At 40.4% G+C, this 24,096-nt stretch overlaps 1 protein-coding gene across 2 annotated transcripts; it reads left to right on the top strand.

Annotated features, from left to right (window-relative positions):
* Positions 1-14,711: 14,711 nt before the first annotated feature.
* On the top strand, positions 14,712-20,360 carry LOC122654599 (stearoyl-[acyl-carrier-protein] 9-desaturase, chloroplastic). Of its 2 annotated transcripts, none has more exons than XM_043848761.1 (4): positions 14,712-14,907; positions 18,262-18,766; positions 19,441-20,015; positions 20,124-20,360. In XM_043848761.1, exons 1-3 carry the CDS (start codon positions 14,783-14,785, stop codon positions 19,999-20,001), a joined length of 1,191 nt encoding a protein of 396 aa, XP_043704696.1. In that variant the 5' UTR covers positions 14,712-14,782; the 3' UTR covers positions 20,002-20,015; positions 20,124-20,360. The 2 variants fall into 2 exon arrangements, with proteins under 2 accessions (XP_043704696.1, XP_043704697.1); XM_043848762.1 differs by having other exon boundaries at positions 20,117-20,360.
* Positions 20,361-24,096: the final 3,736 nt, after the last annotated feature.

The raw sequence follows: 24,096 nt of genomic DNA, 5'->3' as shown, positions 1-24,096 counted from the left end.
CGCAATCCTTCAGAGAATCTGCACTTGTGGGTTTTGAAGTAACCTTAAACCCCTCTTATATATATTTATTCAAACCTCTATTGTACGTTCCATGGTGTGGGCATGCAAAATTTTTGTCGGGCATTCCCCACCGCAAATAGATATTGCTACTCTTATAAAAACCAAAGGATTGAAAATGAAACTTGGATCCCTAAGGCTACGTTTGGTAAATGTCGGAACGACACTCTTTGCTGTTTTTCCGTTCTTTGAGAACAAAAAAACATCAAATCATGTTTGGCTTACCGAGTCGTTTTATTTGTCTTTTAGAATGAACCGGAGGAAAATATCCATCAAAGAATGTTCTTTACAGACCATCTCCGAGACGGTCTGTAAAGAACAAGAACGACAATCATCGTTCAAACCTGTGAAAACCCGTGATTTCTTGAAAGAAGCCAAAGCTTCCTTGCGACCAACTGGGGAAGAGAAGGGGAAGAGAAGGACCAAAGGAAGAGAATCTACCTTGAAGGTAAGACCACGATCTCATCTTTCTCTCGCTTCCTCTCTTTGTCTCTCTCCCTCTCCCTCTCTCTATCTCGCTCTCTCCTTCTCACTCTCTCTGTCTGGCTCTCTCCCTCTCACTCTCTCTGTCTCGCTCTCTCCCTCTCACTCTCTCTGTCTCGCTCTCTCCCTCTCACTTTCTCTGTCTCACTTTCTCTGTCTCACTCTCTCCCTCTCACTCTCTCCCTCTCGCTCTCTATTTTTTGCGAGATATTAAGGATTGTAATATCCCATAATTCATTAGATTCTCCAATAGGAGTTTATATAGAGATTACATGGAGTGAGAGAGCTCACTGGTTTTACAAGGAAAGTGTGCAAGAGATATTGGGTTACCATTACATGTGATATTGGGTATATTGGGTTACCATTCCATGAAATATTGGGTTGCCATATTTGAAGATTCTTGCATATCAATCCATGTCATGTGTAGGGATCCATATCTTGCACACCAAGTTATATCACATGTGTGAAAAATGAAGAGAGAGAGAGGGCACGGTTGGCACTGTATACTCAATACACCCCCTCAAGGTGGAGATTCAGGGACTCAAATCTTCAGCTTGTCCCTTAAAAACTAAAATCGAGTAGTGCCAAGTGCCTTTGTAAGAGTGTCAGCCAGCTGGTCCTTAGTCGAGATAAATTGCACTTGCAGTTGTTTCTTGGCCACACGATCACGGACGAAGTGGAAATCGATCTCAACATGTTTGGTTTTGGCATGGAACACCGGATTGGCCGATAAATAGGTGGCCCCAATATTATCACACCATAAAATGGGGGGACCAGAGATAGGAAACCCGAGTTCACCAAGAAGTGATTCAAGCCAGATTAACTCTGTCGACGCATCAGCTAGGGCCTTATACTCGGCCTCTGTGGAAGAGCGTGCCACTGTCATTTGCTTATGGGAGGTCCAAGAGACCAGATTTGGACCAAGAAAAATGACAAATCCTCCCGTGGATTTACGGTCTAGTCCATCCCCTGCCCAGTCCGCATCAGAGAAGGCTTGCAATGATCGGCTAGGGGATCGTTCGATAAGCAAACCATGAGATTGAGTGTGTTTCAAATAGCGTAAAATACGCTTCACCAGTTGCCAGTGGGCAGAAGTAGGTGCATGCATAAACTGGCAGGCACGATTAACTGCAAAGGCTACATCGGGTCTGGTGAGTGTCACATACTGCAAGGCACCCACAACAGAATGGTACTCAGTAGGATTAGGGTGAGGAGCACCCCCTTCATCCGATGGCATCTTAGTGCTAGCCATGGGAGTGGTCACTGGCTTACAGTCAGCCGTGCCAGTGCGACGTAGAAGATCTAGAATATAACGAGACTGTGAGAGATGCAGGCCCTTGGAGTGTGGAGTGGCCTGAACACCAAGGAAAAAATGAAGATCACCAAGATCCTTTATGGAGAACTTATCAGATAAACGAGTAGAGAGGTGATCAATGACGAATCACTACCTGTGACTAAAATGTCATCAACATATATCAGAATGTAAGTGACATGATTACCATCTCGGAGAATAAAAAGGGACGTATCTGTCCTGGATCCATGAAACCCAAGGAGAAGAAGAAAATCAGATAGGCGTCGGAACCATGCCTTGGGTGCCTGTTTGAGGCCATAGAGAGATCTATGTAAATGACAGACATAGTCTAGATGATTGGCATCAATGAACCCAGGTGGTTGGGACATAAAGACCTCCTCTTCCAACTGCCCATGAAGGAATGCATTGCTTACGTCCAACTGATGCACAGACCATCCTTGAGAGATTGCAATAGAAAGAACACATTGAATGGTCGTTGGCTTAATGACAGCGCTAAATGGCTCGCCATAATCAATGCCCTGTTGTTGATGGAAGCCCTTGGCCACAAGGCGAGCCTTGTAGCGTTCCAAAGAGCCATCCGCCTTCCGTTTTATCCTATAGACCCATTTGCACCCAATGAGATCCATGTTGGGCTTGCGTGGCACCAAGGACTAAGTCCCATTCTGGATCATAGCATTATATTCATCAACCATGGCAGTGCGCCACTCTGCAACTTTGGATGCCTGTGAAAAACAACTTGGTTCAACAATATCATTAGTAACACGCAGAGCATGAGGCCTGGAGGGCACAAGGCGGGTGTAGTGGTAACAACGTAGAGATCACTAAGTAGGTGTGTTCTCCTAGGCGGAGATGGTGTGTCCAAGGGTGAAGGGGAGGCCGTGGACGAAGGTGTTGCTGCGGGTGAGGGAGAAGGTGTCATATGTAAAGGAGATGGGGAAGGGCTGACTACACTAGGTAGAGGTGCAGTGGGTGTTGGTAAGGGTGAGGGCACACCCGTTGGAGAGGGGCGGGTCAAAGGGGAGAGCCGAATAGGGGCAGTGCCCCATGGGGAAGACGGTGGAGGAGGGGAGCCAGGGAATGGTCCCAATATAGATTTAGAAAAAGGAAAGGAATTTTCATCAAAGCGAACATGACGCGCAATATACAACCTGTTAGAGGGGATGTGAAGACAACGGTAACCCGCATGAGAAGGGCTATAGCGGAGAAAGACACACGGCAAGGAACAATAATCCATCTTATGCCTGTTATATGGTCGTAAATATGGAAAACATAAGCAACCAAAAACTTTAAGAAAATTGTAATCCGGTAACTTATGATAAACAAGTTGAAAGGGAGACACCCCATTCGAAACCGTGGAAGGCATTCTATTAATTAGATACACCACGGTTTCAAAAGCGAAATTCCAAAAATGTTGAGGAACCGACCCATGAGCAAGAAGGGAAAGTCCTGTTTCAACAATGTGTCTGTGACGACGCTCGACAGACCCTTGCTGCTCATGGGTATGCGGTGCCGAAACCCTATGTTGAATTCCAAGTTTGGTAAAAAAGGTGGGTAGGGTCCGAAATTCTCCCCCCAATCAGTTTGTGTAGCTTTAATTTTCCTATCAAAATGGGGTTCAACTAAGGCCTGAAATTGTTGAAAAATGCCAAAAATTTCAGATTTTCACACATGAGAATAAAACCATATATATTTGGTCGCATCATCCACAAAAATAATATAAAACCTATGGCCAGATAAAGAAGGAGTGGGAGAGGGACCCCACACATCGCTATAAATTAAATCTAAAGAAAATAAACTGCGACTGTCCGTAACAGGTAAAGAAAGTCTAATGGCTTTGCCTAACTGACAAGCCGTACAAACATTACTAAGATGTAAAAAATATGGTAATTTATTTAATTTAAGCATTTGATGGAGTAAGCGCTCATGCAGGTGCCCTAATCGACGATGCCAGATGTCAACAAAAGAACGAACAACAGAATGAACAGATGGAGGACTAGGAGAAAGGAGTTCATAGAGACCCCCTTTACTCGGTCCTGACAATAGAGTGGCCTTGGTTACCTGATCCTTCACAAGAAAATAAGAACGGCGAAATTCAAAACAAACATTATTATCCTGGCAAAACTTTTGAACAGAGAGAAGGCATTTAGAAATAGATGGAACATGGAGAACATTAGGTAAATGAAAAATGCGATCAAAGAGAGAGGAAAGAGAGGAATAACCAAGATGAGAGATGGGTAAGCCCTTACCATTACCAACATGTAACTGATCTCGTCCTGTGTAATCATCAAACTAGGGTGTCAATGTCAGGCCCACACCGGCAGACCAGACCACACCCGACCGCTTAAAGACCGAACCGGCCTGACCCGATTAATAAACATGTCGGGCTTTAGCCTGGCCCATTTATAAACGGTCATTCCCGGTGCTGGAGGTGACACCGTCGGGTGCCCGACCGACCCGCCCGTTTAAAACCCCGACAGAGCCCGACCCCCTTTGCCCCGTTTAAACCCGACCCCCTAAGCCCGATAATTATTACCTATTCTACCCCCAACCCCAAGGCACGACCATGTCCAAACGGCCAAAAGAGAAAAGACCCAAACGCAAACATTCCAACTTCCAACTCCCTAACGACCTAGGTAACCTAACCCTCCTAAATGACTAAGTAACCATTAACCCTAATTATTTATCAAAAAAAAAACCATTAACCCTAATTAACTTTCCAAATTCCACCTCCTTTTTTCTTTTTTCTATTCAGCCTCCCAAAATCAAAATTTCAGTCTTTGAGTAATTGTTTGTGGATTCAATCTAACACGTTTCCTCATAGGGTTTGTTTTATGATGGGGTCTTATAATCTAATGAGGATTACATTTGGAATTAAGGTGGCTTTTTAATTAACTTCTACCAGAATCTAACTAGTGAGGGAACCCAGACAGATTGGTATTTACGCTCGTGTTTAAGGCAGTTGTGCATTTTATTGCATTTGTAATATTTAAATTTGAGCAATGCTAGGAGGACATTATCTGCCCACACCGTTTAGTGCCCGTTTAGAGTTAAATAGGCCATTAGCCCGATTGAGGCCCGTTTAAGACCCATTTACCTTGAATAAGACTGCCCCGATTAAAGACCGAACATTGACCAACCAAAATTAAACAGTACTATGTCCGCCCAATGCAAGCCCGAACACCTAAACGGTTGGACATGGTGCAGCCTATAAAATTGGTGAGGCCCGTCTAGGCCCGACCGAGACTGACCGAACCCGATCGGTTGACACCCCTACATCAAACTGAGAGAGGGATTGAATATCAGGGGTCACATGGTGTGAAGCCCCCGTATCCGGGTACCAAGGTAAGGTCGTGGATGGGTGCGGGTTTGGTAAAATGGGTGGGTTCAGTTGATGATAAGAGGGAGAGGAATAGGTGGGATAAGCATGGTGGACAGTTGGTGAAGGGGTATTTGGTTAGTAAGGAAGAGATGGGTTATTACCAGTTTGTTGTCGAAAATAACATCTATCAATAGAGTGGTTTGTTTTACGACAGATGGCACACCAGAAACGCCCAGAAGAGCTCCCACCATAAGAACCTCCACGACCGCGACCACTGCGACCATGACCCCAGTGTCCACCACGACCCCCACATTGCGAGGTAGGAGTGGTGGAATCTGAATCAGAGCCCAAACGTTGGGCTGTGTTGGCTGTAGGAGCAGTTGCCAGAGGAGAATCAACGACACTAAGCTTGTTCAATGTTGAACCTTGAAGGAACTCATGATTGAGTAACATGGCATGAAGATCATCGTAAAGAACTGTTTCTATTCGGGTCAGTAGGGAAGAGACCATGGCACCAAACTCAGGCTTTAAACCTCGATAGATATGGAGGTTGAAAGCACTTGGACGAACAATATGACCTATTGCAGCGAGCTCTTCGGCAATGGTCTTGGCATGTTTTAGAAAGTCCGCTACAAGTTCATCGGGCTTTTGATTCAGTTCTTGTAAGGCTATGGTCAAGGACATGATCCGGCTTTTGGACAGAGAAGAAAAAGCAGCGGATAAAGTGTTATACCCGCACCCCGGGAGTATAATTAATTATTATTTCTTCCCTATGACGTGTAATTATCACTGCCACGTATGTTGGTGAGCTGTTCTCACTGGTGGTCAAACCCAGCTACAAAATTATTGACCACAGTACGAGTTTGCCTGGTGGAAACTATTCGGGGTCATGGGGGACAAACCATGATAAGGAAATTGTAAGTGCTAGCCCTTAATTTTATTTATTTATCCTTTCCCTCGATGCCCTCGAAGTACAGGTCAAGGTTTGGACCCCCCGGACTATTTTAGTTGAGTTGGGAATAATTCACTTATGGGCCCCACTTGCCTTGGGGAAACATGTGAAGAGCAATTATACCCATATCATGTGAGCTCATCTTTAATTAGGTTCTTTCCTAATTATAACTAGTGGGCAGGCCCATTAGCTTAAGAGGCCCATTGGGCTTAAATGGCAATTTAACCTAAGGGTCCATCTAACTCTATTTGACCCAAGGTTGGGTATTCCTTTCTCTTACCCAAATAGAACTAATGGGTCAACCCATTAAGCCCACTTGACCCATTTAACTTAAAGTACCCATTTGGCCTAATGACCCATTTGTCTTGGATCCACCCATTTAACTCTTGACCTATTTAACTTAAAGGACCCAACTCACTTTCTATAAATAAGACAAAAGGGGGGGAGAAGCATTCTTTCTCTTTACTTCTCCCATCTAACCTAAATCGTGGAGGAGAGAAAGAGGAGAGAAAGGAGAAAGAAGAAAGAAGAAAGAACGAAAGAAGAAAGAAGGAAGGAGAAAAGGAGGAAGAAGAATGGAAAAACTTGGCTGAAGGCTTGGAACCTCACCTTATGGAGCCCTCTACATGGAGCTTTTTTATATTGAGGAAGGTAAGCCAATAAAACCCACCTCTCTTCATCTATTTTGGGTTTTGGGATTTGGGAAATGGGAGAGATTCGACCTAGGGTTCTCTTGGAACCCAAGAAATCGATGAAACCCTAGACTATGGTGGAGTTATTTCACTCCATTACAAGCTCTAAGCCTAAGCAATCTCTTTCCATTTGAGAAATTTATGGTTTCTACCCTATTATGTCCTAAATTAGGTTCTCTTTGCTTTCCCTCTTAAATCCTTGGGATTACATGGACCTAATGAGGTCTTAGAACCCTAATGGACCTAGGAGGAAGCTTCCTTGAAGCCTCCTTACCTTTAAACCCCTTGGGAAAGGAACTCCTGATGAGAAACCTTTCAATTTTCAATTCTTCAGGTATGTGGTTTTATAAGCGGTTTCGATACCTACGAGAAACCACCCTTGCAACCACCCCCTGAATAAGCCCCTGTTAAAGTCGATTTTCGATGCGGTTTCATGTTCTGAGATAAACCACCTGTAAAATCACCCTTGGCAGAGACCTTTCTAAGCCCCTGGTTAGCTAGGATTTACATGTGGTTGCAGGAATTGGGCATGAAACCACCCTGCCTCTGAAACCTTATACTTAAATGATTTATGGGAGACCTTTTGGGGATCCGTCCCTTTACTTAATTAATCATATTTTCACTCTTTATTTAGGTTTAAAGTTTTCGTCTTGCGACGTGTTACTTAATTGCGACAACAACTCATAACATCGGAACATAACTTATATGTGAGTGGGTTTGATTGTTTGGGCTTGATATTATTATTGCATTGTATATTATGTCATCATTATAAATTATTAAGCATGCTTGCGCATATTGCATACTTTTATGTATGATTGTTATGATGTTAATTAGAGATGCTTTACATTGATGGGTCTCGGTGCCGGTGCCGGAACCCCGGATACTATATACATTTATGAAGTAATTATGTTGAATGTCATGTTGAACTGTATGCGCCGTGCCGTGCTGGTAACCGAGCACTAAACCAGATGAAAAGTTGATGCGCCCGGATTACCTCTCGGGACGATAGGACTTGCATGTAGTATATCTGCGGCTAGGATTTTACACTCTTATGCTACTACCCTTACCAACAGGGGTTTAGGTGTTAGGTAATCAGTACACCAGATTTTGTGGAGGTGGGAGAGGCCAGTCATGGTAGTATTGGTTATCAGGGGTCTGCCACTGAGTGGTCTTGGAGGCTTCGATCGGCGTAGGTCCCAGGTGACAATTGAGGTTTCATTGTGGCGATAAGTTAAGTGACCCACAGTGTCTCCCGAGTTGTCATAGTAGTATATACCTCTGACTTAGTTGTGGTGTTAGGTGAAAAATTTATTTAACATATGCATGCATCATTGGACTATGTGAATTGTGTGTTTGTGCATCTTCATCCCCTCACTGGCTCAGTGGAGCTAACCCCCTCATGTACACATTTTTTTAGATTATGATGCAGGTACAGAGGAGCCGAAAGCTGTGTTAGAGGAACATGGCAACGGGTGTCCTTGTGACGATTGTGCCTACGGGCCGTGAGAATTCTAGGGACTTGTTTCCCTTTTGTTTATTTTAGGGCGTAGGCCCATGTATAAACATTTATTGTTATACCCTTGTTGATAGTTATTAGATGGTAATGGAAAATAGATTAATTACAGTATTTATCATCTAGGCTTTGATCATCTTGTAACTATTTGATTTTATACGCTTCCGCAAAACTATTGATCTTTTGGAATGTAATATTCCCCTTTCCGCACTCTAATATTATATTATTTTAATATTGGTTATGACTGTGCGTTGGGACACTGTGTCAGTGATCCTGGCAGATTAGTAGGATGACACGCGTCATTCTAGTCACCCCTTATATTGTATTTTATTCCTTGTTGGGACGGGAGCGTGACATAAAGTGTCCCAAATGGCACGGCTAGTGCGCTTACCAAGAACAAGAGGAAACACCTCCTCAGATAGGGAAGCAAGCAACAGGCTACGAATCATAGAATCCTGACGACGCCAGTGAGCGCTCTCGGTTGGATCATCGAGGCAAGGAAAGGAGCCATCAAGATGGCCAAACAGATTCAGACCATCAAGGAACGGCTCAACCTGATTCTGCCAAAATAAATAGTTCTTGGATGTGAGTTTAATGGATATGTAGTGGTGGGCATTGGGAAAGGGTGAAAGAGAAGTAGCATTAGAGATTGCTTGAGAAGAGGCCAAAGGAGCCACGGTTGAGGAGGAGGAATCGTCCTCCATGGAGAGAAAAAAAAAAGACTCGTTTGAGTTAGGCTCTTGATACCATATTAAGGATTGTAATATCCCATAGTTCATTAGATTCTCCAATAGGAGTTTATATAGAGATTACATGGAGTGTGGAAGCTCACTGGTTTTACAAGGAAAGTGTACAAGAGATATTGGGTTACCATTACATATGATATTGGGTATATTGGGCTACCATTACATGAAATATTGGGTTGCCATATTTGAAGATTCTTGCATATCAATCCATATCATGTGTAGGGATCCATATCTTGCACACCAAGTTATATCACATGTGTGAAAAATGAAGAGAGAGAGGGCACGGTTGGCACTGTATACTCAATACGAGATGTAGGCAGCGTTTTGGGAAGTTGATCTGACCTATTTGCTCTTTCTTCTCCCATTTTGTCTTAGAAAATTGGTAAGAATCACCCTATTGTAAGCCCTCTGGTGTTAGATTGAAGAAATAAAAAACGGAAAGGTGTGGATTTTAGGGTTCTTGATGAAAATTTTTAGGGCTTTTGAAATCTTTAAGTTTGTTTCACTATAATATGTGTAGTAGTCCGTGAGATAATTTGTTACCTCTCTCTCAACCTATCAATTTTAGATCGATTCAAGTCATTCGGATAGGGTATTACAGTTGCATAGGAGAAGGAAACTGTTGAAGAATACTGGGAGAGTAGTTATTGAAACCCTTCGACAGATTCAAGTCATTCGGATACTCTCTTGCTGCTGCACAAGTGCTTCAAGCTCAGGCACAGGGGCAACCTCAATCAACGAGAGATTCATCTGGTTTGACTTCTTCCTTAGCTTTGCATATTTATTTAAATAATTTGTAAGCCTTTATATTTCTTTTTAGGGTGCTATTTTCTTCATTCACTTTTTAAGTAATAACCACCTTTGACTGATTGTCTATCTTGGTAGTACTATTTACTTCGATACTCCAATGTCAAAGAAACCAGTAGAAATTACTCTGCTGGTTCCATGGATTTAAGTCTTTCGTTCTCTCTCTTCAGTTTGTTTATATACGTACTCACCTACACATGAAATGGTCAAATAATGAGATGCATCATGCCCATCAGTTCATTTACATCTAGGTTCATGTCCAAGTTTGCAAGAAGTCCTTGCTGTTTCTTCTTGAATATATGTTTAACAAAGCAAGCGAATGAAGTATGTCCTATTATTAATGAAACAATTTTTGGTGCTAGACTTGCTTATGAAATCCTATTTCTATAAGCAGGATACTTGTGTCAACTGTTTATTTTTTAAGTTCAGTTCAAACATTTAGTTTGGAATGTACAGTACCAGATTTTGAACTCTCACCTCTGTCCTATACTCAGATTTCCTAATTCAATCCAAGGGTAGGGCATCGGAGCTTTGCATTAGCAAGGCAATAAATGAGTGAAAATTTGATTATTTTATTTGTTTAAGCTGGATAACCAGAAAAATTGGTTCTTATTTGATTTCTAATGAGATATAATCAGTTTAAGTCATAATTTTACGAGGGATGGGTCAATGTATTAGTAGGAGGGCCAAGTGTTAAAGACATGCAAGAAAGGTTTTTTTGCTCAACCAATGAAAGAATTTTGAGTTGTATCACATTTAGTGTGTTAGTGTGGATGTACTCAATTAATGGGCAGTGGGTGAATTCCTTTCCAACCCATGCTGGAGTACATGGTTCTAATTATCTAGTACCTGAACCATCAGACACCCAATCAAGCCCTTAAAATCCTCTATATTTTGTTACTAAAATGTTTGGTGGAAGTGGATGGTTAGGGTTCTTTATTGAAAGTGGGGGGAGAGATTTCATTAATTATTACCAAATTGATTGGTCTTTAGCTCAAATTGGTAGAACACTTGGAACATGAGCATGTTTCAAGGGGATGGTGGTTCCCTTTTTATTCAATTATTCATAGCATAGTTAGTTATGACACTAATCCACACAAGAACTCAATTTTAATGGAATCTTTGAAATTTGACATATTTTTATAATTATTTTGGTTATGTTAATGAGATATTTTAATTTTATGCTAAGATTGGTAAGAGAAAATGATTTTACTAGTATTTTTTGGTATAATTTACAAGGAAATGGCATTATTGTAATCAATATCAATTAGGGAAGAACAGATTATATCAAACACCATTTTCGTTCTGAACGACGTTCTTGAGACCGTTACCAAACAGTAATTTTCGGTCTTAGAACGCCGTTCTAGACCAGAAACACTAAAGAACGTTTCTAGTTAAGAACGGGCATTCTTTGTTCAAACATTTACCAAACGTAGCCTAAATCTAGTTGTAGCTTAAAGAATTTATTATAAACTTTTAAATAATTTTTTTATCCCAGGTTGCTCGTTCTCCTCAGAAAGGTCACACAAAAAATTTTCAACGTTCAAGATAACTTGTAGTGTAAAACCATGCAAACTAAAATGATTAAATGTTTCTACCCAAAAAAAAAAATGAAGATTAAATGAGATGAAGTACAAATACCTTATGAATGGATCTTCAAGGAAGAATCTGCTCCAACGTAACTAGATCCTCTCCCTGAACCTAAGAGGGTTACTACATTTGATGGTGACATCATGGTGAAACTAGACTCAATATATTTCTCAAGAAAAAAGAATGTTGTCTGGTAGCATGAAGCTTGTACCCAGACACAGTAGCATGTAAAATTACCGCCCCATCCCCGTGATAAAAAATCTGATCCATGTTGATGACCCTGCACACGCTCCCATTGCCCCCCCCCATACTGTTACAGTGGCCACGCAACCAGGTAATCTTTTGCCCATATTCCTCTACTACCTTTGCATCTTTTCATTTATGCTCATTTGCTCGTCTATTATAAATGATTAATATATCCACATATTTCATTTTGATACCTTTACGAAATTAACCATTGAAACAAATTTTTTAACTAAGAATAGAAAATCTTAAAATTAATGATATTTTTTTTGGGAAAGAGAACGCTACCCGGTAACGAAACACATGCCGTTCTTGTGCCCTAACACAAGGGCAAGAGAAATGACCGCCACATTCTCTGGAATCCCGAAAAATGACCAGGGGTGCGGCAGTCATTTCACATGCCCTTGTGTTAAGGCACATGGACAGCGTGTCTGGCATGAATAGGTGGCATTCTTTCTCTCTTTTTTTAATCACACGTATTGTTGCACTGTGAAGTAAGATTTGCTACTTATGACTTATGCCACATAATCATGGCCTCATGGGTCTCTCTCAAAGGGTATTTCGGGATGCAGAAAACACAGACGGAGTACAGGCGTCAATTTTTAGTAGAAATATAATATGACAAGAACCCCTCAAGTGAAGGACACTATTCATTAAATGCCACACAAATAGGGATATAAACGGATCGAATTCGGTCGGATAGTGGCATTATCGTATTCATATACGATTATATTCAGACGAATTCGGATGATATCCTATCGATTTTTGGACGGATTCGGATAATTTCTGGATAGTGATTTTTTTAATACAGATTCTCCTAAATGGATATCAACACAGATCGAATACGAATTTTTGACTATCCGTTGACATCTTTACCGTTTTTATGATGAGGGTTAGGGTTGAGACTTGAGAGTTCAGCAACTACCCTTTCTTCTACTCTTCTTAGTCTTTGATTTTCTTACGTTTTTTACTTTTGATTTTATCTTGTATTTATTTTAATAGATATGTGATTCCATGTATCACATTACATAAACCAATATATATAAACCAATAGCAAATCTAGAAAAAGAATAACATTCACTTAACTTATAAATTTATAAAAATAAGATAACAAAATCCAATAAGGTAACTTAAAAGGATAGACAAACTCAGAGATATATTTCAGATATTTTATTACCTTTGGATTGCTAAACGAATCGGATAATAATCGATCGGATAGGGGGATTATCATATTCGTATCCGATTAGTTTCGGACGGATTCAGATTCTCCTAAACGGATACGAATGCGGATCGAATATGGATTTTTGAATATCCGTTTACATCCCTACACACAAAAGTCTTTTTTTGATAAGGAAATGCCACACAAAAGTCACTAAAAAAAAAATACAATAAATATGAACAATAATGAGTGTTTTTCTAGTACAATGATATTATTTATATGAGACCCAAATGATTTGAATATGAGAGAGAAATATCAGTTTAGGTCCTACTATTTGTTATGCGAGGAGGGTATAAAGAAATATGTACTGGGTAGTATAGTAATTTATTTTCTAAAAAAAAATATTTCTAATAAAAAAAAGGAGAAAAAGAATGCTGCCGAGTTGCGTAGTGTAGGCTAGCACTTGTTTGTATCTATCTCTCTCCTCCCATCCTATGAAATAACATATTTGCCCTCTATTGTGTGAGGAAGGAGACACATGAAGGCACTATGCAATCAGATAGGGAATTCAATCAAACAAAAAAAAAGGTAGGGGGATCACTGCTAGGCTGCATGGCTCCTGCACTAACGCATGAGCTAATGAGAGCACGCAATGGGGCATAAATAGGGGTGGATTTTTTGGATTTCATGAGGACGATGCCGCTATTTCGCCCCCTTATGTTTGGGTGCAGGCACCACACAGCCTGGCAAGGATCTTTTTCCCAAAAAATTAGGGACAAAGAATGTTGCTAGGCTGCATATTTTATGGTTGTGCCTCTTTTTGTTTATCTCTCTCCTCCCATAATAGGGAGTAAATATACCACTTCATAGGAAAGAATAGAGAGACAAACATAGGGAGGCGTTAGCATATGTTACATAGCCTTGTAGAATTCTTCCCCCACTCCCACCCGGAAAAAAAAATTTTAATTAATTAATTAATACATGCAATTGTTATGAGGAAGAGAATTATTTGATTAAACGGCATAGACGAGCTTACCAATGAGGTGTGATGGAATTATTAATTTCTTACATAGAAATACATTAGCCATTTCATCATGTGATGAGGAGAGATAATTGTTTTCTGAATTATATGAACCCAGTTAGCAAACAACGAATCCATTCAACCCTACTCTGCCCCATGGCTTTAGGAATCATTAGCGGATTGATGGAATCGCCTAATCTAGATGCGTATCGACGGTCCCCAATCCTCTATTCTTGGTCGATTCCATATCAGTGGATGGAGACAATGCTTAAAAATATAAAAAATGATTTTTAAATGAAAGACGGGTAAATCTGTTCAATTCAGATTGATACGGAAAAAAATCCTCTGCAGTGCCCTAATTTTACAGTGCACTGCAATGAGGGTCTGAGAGCTCGACATGTGCAAGTTGCAACATCCAATGGTGCCAAGCTCGAGAAGAAAGGAAAAAAAAAAAACACTGCCTTGCATCGCTTGCAACATTGGATGAAGCTTCTTCTATGTGTCGAGCTCTCTGGCTCTCATTGCAGTGCACCGCAAGATACCTGCACTGCAGAGGATTTTAATCCAATAGTTTGAGAACAATCCGGATTGGTATCAGCCGAGACCGTCCTATATCCGATACCGATTCCTAAAACCGTATAGTCCGCCGCACTGCCCTAATTAAGAGAAACTGGAATAAGGGCATTCAAGTAATTTGATTAAAAACAAGTGGCCTCTTTCCAATGTGCTGTGGTTATTTATCTGCTCTCTCCTACGTTTGTCTAGCTGTTTTAACTTTGTGTTTGTGTGCCTTTTACTTGGATCGTTGTTTTGTGCTCTTCTTGCTCTCTCTCTCTCTCTCGCTCCTTCTTTCCTGTGGAGGAAAGCGAAGCAAAACTCGGCACAGAAATGGCTCTCAAGCTCAATTCCCTCCCCTTTCAATCTCAAAAATGTCCATCTTTTGGGCTCCCAACTGCTGCCAATCTCAGATCTCCAAAGATTTTCATGGCATCTACCCTTCGTTCTACCTCAAAGTGAGTTCATCGCCGCCTTCTTTGACTCCGTTGATGAATCTTAGATTCTCTGATTGTCTTTTCTTTTGCTAGATTGATTGGATGGATCTCATTGGGGTATTCATTTCAGTGTTGTTTTACGATCTGAGTCGTTGTTTCTCCTCTTAATTTAGGTTATATTTCGTGGATTCTGATGATCTTATTCTCTGATTTCGGCTCTGTTTGTCTTTTTCTCTTTTGAATTCGCTGAAAAAATTGAGTCTGATTTAATGTGTTTTTCGTATTTTATTTGGAAGTGCTCGATTGCATTTCTTGTTTTACATCATGTTTGATTAATGCATGTTCGGTGTAGTTATATATGTTGGGTTCTTGTTATTTCCGATGATGGTTCGTGTTCTTTCCCTTTCTCTTAAATTGGGTGCCTAACCTTATTCTCGTCGAACTGGGTAAACTTTGAATGGCTGTTTTCCTTACGTTGGCAGGGTGCGTGCGTGTAATAGATTGTTTACGGGGTGGGGCTGCGGGAGTGTAGAATCTGTATATTCTTCTATTATGATGATCATACTGTTATATTTCTGTTTTAAAATCTGTTTTTGTGCCTAATTTGTTGAGAATTAGGTTTGATTTTGAGGTTGTTTTTTCTTAAGAACTTAGTTGGGTTGGTGGAATTAAACCTTTTCCCTCTCTCTCACTCTTCATTCTGTGGGAAATGCATGAAGATTTTCATTACTGATTCCCTTCTTTAATTGAATAATAAAATAATTAGCTTATGAAAGGCAAATTAAGAATTGGGTTTGATTTTGTGGGGTTTCTAGACATAGGTGGTAAATTTTTCTATTGCACGTTTGATTTAATATATGAAATTTCTATTTATTTCTTCGTTCTGCTTGTGAAAAATTAATGGGTCTTTTCTTACACTTGGAAGCTGATTGAAGCGTGTTGATTTTGTAGATTAGTTTTTACACTTTTCAATCATGGGCTGTCATTTCAGGGGGCTTCTGTCTAGTTTTTAAATTTAGTAACTTGTTTTTCCGTGATATTTTATTTTATGCCCTGTTTGTTGGTTTATTTTCTTTACTTCTATCTTTAAATGATTTAAAGGGTCTTCGTCTACCCCCAGACCGAAGTGATAAATTTGCTAATTTTTCTTGTAACGTGGTTTCCCTGCTAAAAATTGTTTAAATCCTTGAGGATGGCTGAGAGGGTTGATGACGGTCTGGTGGATGAGATTTGATATTTTGAATTAATTGTATTTGAATCGATGAATCTTATATTAGTTGTTTCCAAACTAGGTGACTGGATCTTTGACTTTTCCTCTTATTGCTTGTAGTTTTAGTAATGTCTATCTGGAAAATTTGGCTTTTCTTTATTCTTCTTCTTTTTTCCTTTTCCTTTTCTTTGTTTTGGGTACAAATCAGTCAGCTACTTTTATGCTAGCGTCTGTTCTATGGATGTTCCTTTTGAATAATTTTCCTGAGTAATTTTTTTTTGTTTATTAAAATAGGAATATTTCTCTAAAATAAAATGTTTATTTAACAAAACTTTCCTTCTGTTGGTGATTTACACTTAAAGTAAAACTATTTTCTTTCTATGGTTTGATCTTCTTTTGGGAGCTGAGTCTTGCGGTGGGTGTTATGAGTTACAAGAAACATCTCATAACTTATCCCCCACCCAACCTGGAAGAGGGGGAAGAAGCATCCCCTTTGCTGAAACTGGGATCTCGAAATCATTGAGCCTGATTTTCTCTCTTCTGTTTTTCCTTCTTTAAAGGAAACGAATTTTGTTGGAGTGGGTAGGAGGAGCCCACCAAAACAAGGCTGAAAAAGGGCATTGTTTCAACAAGTTTGGGCTGTTCCTCATGCATTACAGGCTTACACTGGGCATTTCTTATGATAAAGCTCCTGTTTCTCAGAAGATTACGAGTCAAATACTTCCCAGTAAACAAGACCCAAATAATTGTACCTGAAAAGGAGGGTATTCACCAAGATAGCTCTGTTCTGAAACCTAGTGTCACGTTGTAGTTTGATAGAAAGTTGCCCATTGCTTATGAGCATTCACTCACCATAATATCTCTGCCCCCATGTGTTCTGGCACCGGTAGCAAAAATTCAGCAGCTGGAGAAATGATTCCAGCTACACATCTTATTGGGAATTCTCCTTTGAAGTGAGGATTAGATTCACGCTCACCTTCTCATTAGTGACCTCAACATAATAGTGACTCAAGCATTTCTGTCCATGGGTCGGTTCGTATTTGTTGTGAATTATTCATTTTATTTCTGGATATCCTTTTGGGAGCTCTGTTTGTTTGGTTTTACTTGTGAGGATCTTGGAGATGTACTCCTGCAGCTGTAGTTATCATCCAGAATCATATAGTAACAGTTAAGAGATAGAATTTGACAATTCTTATACCACTAAACAAATAATATCGTCACCGACTCACCTTCCAATCAATAGATGGGCTGAAAATCTAACCATAGTAATTGATCTATTGGCTTGAACATAGACCATGGCCAAAAATAGATACATGAAGCCACCCAATCATCCAATTATTCATATGATGTTGAAACGTCTTTTCTCATTCGAATATGTACAGAAATAGTACCTTCTTTAGATGGTGCATGATGAAATAATTGCTGCAATTCTAAAGGTAAGACATGTTGAAGAGGTCATCTGCCATTTAATGGCCTCTGTAGCTTTCATGCAATTATTTTTTTGGATTTTTAAATGGTTTTTAAGTGGTTTAAGATTCATCAAAATCTTGCTGTTATGCATAGGGAGATCGAATCTTCTTGTTCAACGACTCTGTACATGTATTGAATTTGTATAGTGACAGAGAGAAAATGTCAGGAAACTCAAATTTAAACAAATCTAGGTGGTTATGATTGAGTTCTAGACTGTGTACACTTGATCATATAGAAGAGTGTGCATTGCCTTTGGCATTTAGTAGGTCCTATTGATTTGTGATTGGATTACTGAGGTCATGTACAAGTAACGGACCTGCTGTAGTTTTCTTCCTGTTTGTAAGTCCATAATATGCAGAATGCTTATGGTTGGAGAGAATTGATTGATTTGAGCGGGAACACCTGATTATGAGAACAACAATGATGGGATAGCGGAAGAACATGCTGGAAGTATGACCAGATTTTTGTTGTCTTTTTTTTTTTTTTTTAGTGTCGTGGGTGTTTGTCTGCGAAATCAATATGGCCTCTAATGATCTTAGTTCCATATTTAAGCTCTAAGCCTAATTTTTCCTGTTCATTGTACCATGGTTGAGATCATTCATTTCAGGTGTGTGTATGTGATTGTATTTTAGTGTGGGATGTAAGGTCACAATTCTGGGATGTAAGCTAATGACCTCAAGTTCTTTTATATTTAGGGAGGTAGAGGATCTCAAGAGGCCCTTCAGCCCTCCCCGGGAGGTGCATGTGCAAGTGACCCACTCCATGCCAGCACAAAAGATCGAGATCTTCAAATCCATGGAGGATTGGGCAGAGAAGAACATCTTGGTACACCTGAAGCCTGTTGAGAAGTGCTGGCAACCACAGGATTTTCTGCCTGATCCTGCCTCCGAGGGATTTGATGAGCAGGTGAAGGAGCTAAGGGAACGAGCAAAGGAGATTCCTGATGAATACTTTATTGTCTTGGTTGGAGATATGGTAACAGAGGAAGCCCTTCCAACTTACCAAACAATGCTTAATACTCTGGATGGAGTTCGGGATGAAACAGGTGCAAGCCTCACTTCCTGGGCTGTGTGGACCAGGGCGTGGACTGCTGAAGAAAACAGGCATGGGGACCTTCTCAACAAGTACCTCTATCTGTCTGGACGAGTAGACATGAGGCAAATTGAGAAGACAATTCAGTATCTGATTGGATCAGGAATGGTAGTATCTTAGCACAAAACCTATTACTCTGATTAGGTTAAATATTCAACTATTAATTCTATCAATATATGCTTGAGTGTTTTACATGGGAATGAAATTCAAAAGTTTTCCAACAGTTAATCATCTTGAGACTTAACTTCCAACTTCAAAGTCAAATGCTGTGTGGAAGTTATTGGTATCTTAAATTCTTGTTTGATCCCTTTATTGCTGTGGTGACAAATTGATAACAACAATGAAGAGATGTGACAATACTCACATTCTTGAGGGATGCAGAAGTCATGCCATGTTCAAAATATCACATTGGGGCAACTTGTGGGTCATTTCTTGAATACAGGTAGCTGGCTCCAAAATTAGTGTACTGGATTGTTCTAGTGTCTGATCAGGGATATATTTTGTGGTTTATCTGATAATTTGGTAGTACAAATGATGTCTTTTTCTGACTGTTTATGTATGTGGATTTGCTCTACTAGACTATCCAATCCGTGACTCACTCACTCATTGAATTGAATACTAGTCCATAAACTTCTATTTTTCTTTGATGACAGTGCTCACTATTTTCCCAAGTTATCAACTTATTGAAAATGATTGATGTTTGGTCAAAGACTTTCATATTTTTGAAGGATCTGATCTATTATTCTTTCTGAGTGATGCTTTTAACCTCTATGTCTTTATAGGATCCCAGGACAGAGAACAGCCCCTATCTTGGTTTCATCTACACTTCATTCCAGGAGAGGGCTACCTTCATATCCCATGGTAACACGGCTAGGCAGGCCAAGGAACATGGAGACATGAAGCTGGCACAGATTTGTGGCACCATTGCAGCTGATGAGAAGCGCCATGAGACTGCTTATACCAAAATTGTGGAGAAGCTTTTTGAGATTGACCCAGATGGTACCGTATTGGCTTTTGCAGACATGATGAGGAAGAAGATCTCAATGCCAGCCCACCTTATGTATGATGGCCGAGACGACAACCTGTTTGAGCACTTCTCTGCTGTTGCACAGCGGCTGGGGGTCTATACAGCCAGGGACTATGCTGATATATTAGAATTTTTAGTTGGTAGATGGAATGTGGAGAAGTTAACAGGTCTGTCTGGTGAGGGGCAGAAAGCTCAGGACTTCATCTGTGGGTTGGCACCAAGGATCAGAAGGCTGGAGGAAAGAGCTCAAGGGAGGGCTAAGCAAGCACCTAAAATTCCTTTCAGCTGGATTTTTGATAGACAAGTGCTTCTGTGAGTGCAGAATGGAAGGTCAGTCACTCTCTTGCCAATCTCTCTTTTCTTCCCATAATCATAATTAGGAATAGAAATTTTCTAATTGCAATTTTAAATACAATTCCATTTCATTTTTCTTTGCAGCTGCAAAGGGGAGAAAGTGTCATGAACAGAGGTTGTAGATACGCTGTTTCTTTCTCTTGTTGGATCCCATAATCTGGCAGATGTAGTAGAGATATAGGGTTGCTGTGTTCTTCTTCCATCTAGAAAGGTTAGTGTTATTCAAAAGGTCTATCTATGTATGGGCTTGTGTTTCATCACACTGCGTTGAGTGTAAGCTTACGGTCTATGTTTTAATATTATGTCGTTTCTCCCTTGGCATTGTTTATGTTGATCTCCAAGAACAACCCCCCCCCCCCCCCTCTCCCCTCAAATGGTGGATGGTTGTTATCCGGGGGAGAAGATAGCAACGGATTGAGCGCTAGCTGATCGTACACTACCGTTGCTTATTTTCTTAGTTCGCCTTTTCTTGCCGCTGGTCTAATAATACTTCTTATTTTTTATTTTTTGGATTGAAACTACTCCCTATTTAAGGCGTTGTTTGTTGGGGGTGGATGTTTTATTCGTATATTTTATAATTCATGAATAGCGAATCATAAAAATTCTATGGTCAGATTGAATGAATCATGAAAGTCGGTTTAGGACATCTCTCTTTCAGGCTTCCTCTAGGGTTTGGTAGGGTAAGAAAGTTGATCATAGACTATCAATAAACCTATAATTGAAAGCAATTAAAGTTCCTTACCCAAAAAAAACAAAAGTAATTGAAGTTTTGAAAAAACTCACTTTTTCAAATCGAGGGTTTTCAACATATTCATAAATGATGTGGACCTTGAAATTGTACTCGCCATTTGCCATCCACTAAAACCTTTGAACCTCGTTAAAAGCGAAACAACTCTATTCAATGAGGGTTGGTATAGAGAACCTGTAACTGTTAGTAAACGTCTCTGGGAGATGATAGAGGAATAGTTGAAGTAGAGTCTCTGTAAGTGGTTATGCAGCTTCAGAGTCGCTTTCCAAAGTTCTCTTTTTTTTAATTTGATAAAGACTTTCCTGAGTCCTCTCATCTGTGGTTCTCCGATGTCATCTCTCATTCTTCTTGACTTTTCATATCCTGTGAAGGATCTGGTCCTTTCTTCCTCGTCTTTGATTTCTTTGGATTGCGTATCAACCTCACCATCTTCTTTTTCTACAACAAATGGGCGTGGCGCTCTTATTTAGCCTTTGGTTTTATCGCCCCCTGGGATCCGCATTTGCACCCTCTCTCTGACCATATCTCTAACTGGAAAGCATGCACAGCCCTACCCTCTGCCCCCTCACACGCACCCCACCCGTCCACCTTCACAGCTTTCATCTCCAGACCCAAACCCCTCGTCCACCTTGCTTCATCCTTACACTCATCACCCCACCCGGCAATACCACGGTTTTAGATCACGGAATTGGAATGCGTGTCGATCAATTGAGAGACTGATATGGTATCGGAACAGTATTGACATAGATCAGTCATATCGGACAAACTTGCCTTTGATTCTCCTTTGAAAATGGGGTTTTTTTTTTTTTTTTTAACCATGTTATCCATTGTCTGTACTTTCTACTGTGTCAGCGATTCAGTATCGGAATAGTAACAGGATTGGTCACTTGTAAAACTGATACGTATCTACCGGTGATACGATACCGATACCTCAAACTATGGGCAATACACACTGCCCCAGCTACTTCACCTTTTACTGAGCCTTTACCTTCTCACTGTCCGAGCTCTATAGTACACCATTGTAAGGTTATACATCCCGGACCATTTGTCTTCTTGCTCAACATGTCAACCCTATAGCAGCTCAGTCGCCCCAACTCACTTCACCCACCTCTCCTGCATCGGATGAACCGGCTCAGCCCCAACTTCATACTGTTCGTCCCTCTCACCCCTCACATGGGCCGTCCTTTACTTGTGAGGATGACACAACTCACAAGTCAAGGACGGCTCATGTGTGTCTCCAACAAAAAAAGGGGAGCAAAAAAAAATTAAGAAAATGAAGAGGAGAGAAGAGTAATGAGAAAATGGCCAAAATAGGATTAGGCCATTAAATGAAAGAAGAAAAATGGGGAGGGGTTGTCTCCCACAAATTTTTACTCTCTCTTGTTACAATACGGTGTTGTAACGCATCGTGCGACTGCTGCAGAGGCCATGTGCTCCGGAGAGGATAACGATTCGTCTCCCATCTACCTTACCTCCAACATCGCCTTGAACGAATGTGGCATAGATGTGGAAACTTCCTCTACATTATGGCTTATAAATAGGGGTGAGGGTGAGACGTTGAAACATACAACAGAGACAGATGCGTGAATACAAGCAGCAAGTGTTGCACTTTGTGAGTATCGAGTTTCAATATTCTCTTTAAGGGTTTGAGAGTGTGAGTTTAGACAGGATGGAGTATCCGGTTTTGGATACAAGATTGGTTTAGTTTAAAATCAAAGTGTTTATTGTATTGTTATTCTCTCTAATAGTGAAGAAGTCCCAATTATGCCCGTGATTGTAGACACAGCTGAACCACGTAAATACTTGTATCTATGAAACACAAACCCCTCTTTCGCTTTGCTTCATACTCACACTCATCACCCCACTTGATACACATTACCTCAGCTACTGCACCGATCCTTTACTATTTCACTGTCCGGACTTTTAGTTCCATTGGAAGATTATACATCCTAGAACCTGTCTTCCTGCTCCATATATAAACCCTATAGCAACTCAACGTTCCAATTCACTCCACTCATCTCTCCTGCATCAGATGAACCAGTTCAGTCCCAACTTCATACTGTTCGCCCCTCTCAACCCCCACAACGTCAACATACAAAAGGAGACTTACCTTAAATCTTGAGGATCTGTCCTTTTCCGATGAAGTGCTCGTCTCTCTCTCCCTGCTCTAGAGAAACAAAAGCTCGAGCTCCGCTCCATCTTCTGAGGCTCCGATGGTCAGCCATCATGGTTTTAGTGCACGGTATCGGAACGGGTATTGGCAACACGCAAAACCGATACGATACTGATATGGTATCGGCCTGGATCGGCTGTACCGGATAAAATTACCTTTGAATTTTCTTTAAAAATGAGTTTTCTGACCATTTTACCCCTTGTCCGTACCGTGCTATCGATACGGTATCGATATCGGTGACTAGCAAAACCGATACGTATTGTCCGATATGGGCAATATGATACCGATACTTAGAACCATGTCAGCCATTCTCAAACACCCAAGTCGCCATGGCCATCATTTACCTCAATTGTCAAGGTCTTAGTTGACCCTCAGCAAGAAGAGACATCTGCTCTCTTGTTTTGAAGCAAAGATTTTGATATTCATACTTCATAGCTGAAACTAGAGAAACTAAGTCCTCTTCTCTTAATCTCCATCTTCTTTGTTGTTCCCTTCAATTAGATTCATTTTTTGAAGTCCCTACTGTACACAGATCAGGTGGATTTTTACTGTTTTGGCAATATGATTTCCAAATTGACATCATTTGGCATAGCTCGTGGTGTGTGCATTAGGCATTTCGTCGAACAATTTTGGAGCGTATAAAACCCCCCATTTGGAGGCCTTAGGAGCGGAGAAAAATCATGGAAAAAATACCACATTGAAGCCCTCACTCCCCTTTTTCAAATGCAATTTACAACAGTCTCATACCCCCTTCACATATTTTTATAAAATTCCCTAAATGCCCTTGGTTCACTCACTTAGTTATTTGGAGCAACCACACTTGGAGCAATTTTTTATGGATTCTGGAAACAAATTTCGGTCATCCAAGGGTCCCCACAATGAGCTAGGACACTCCCATGCTTAAAGGGTAATTTTCCTAATTTTTAGAATTATTTTGTATTTATTTTGATTTTTCTTAGTGACAATAGGTTGTTTTAAGCAGAATAATTCTTAAAAAGAGCTATTGTGTTCCAAAAAAATTAAAACATTTATGCAACATGTTCCCTACTATGCTTGATGTTCACTGATTTCCTCGGGGTCCAAATACTTTTATTTTGGACAATTTTCCCATGTGACCATTTTAACAACTTGCAAAA

This window comes from Telopea speciosissima, chromosome 3, assembly GCF_018873765.1.
Source record: "Telopea speciosissima isolate NSW1024214 ecotype Mountain lineage chromosome 3, Tspe_v1, whole genome shotgun sequence".
Lineage (NCBI taxonomy): Eukaryota > Viridiplantae > Streptophyta > Magnoliopsida > Proteales > Proteaceae > Telopea > Telopea speciosissima.
This window is presented reverse-complemented; position numbering and strand designations above follow the sequence as displayed.

Excerpts from the sequence above, each read along its gene's own strand:
- LOC122654599 (XM_043848761.1), top strand. The coding sequence starts at position 14,783 with ATGGCTCTCAAGCTCAATTCCCTCCCCTTTCAATCTCAAAAATGTCCA. Across the intron at positions 14,908-18,261 it reads ACCCTTCGTTCTACCTCAAA|GGAGGTAGAGGATCTCAAGA; the intron begins GTGAGTTCATCG and ends TTTTATATTTAG. Across the intron at positions 18,767-19,440 it reads ATCTGATTGGATCAGGAATG|GATCCCAGGACAGAGAACAG; the intron begins GTAGTATCTTAG and ends ATGTCTTTATAG.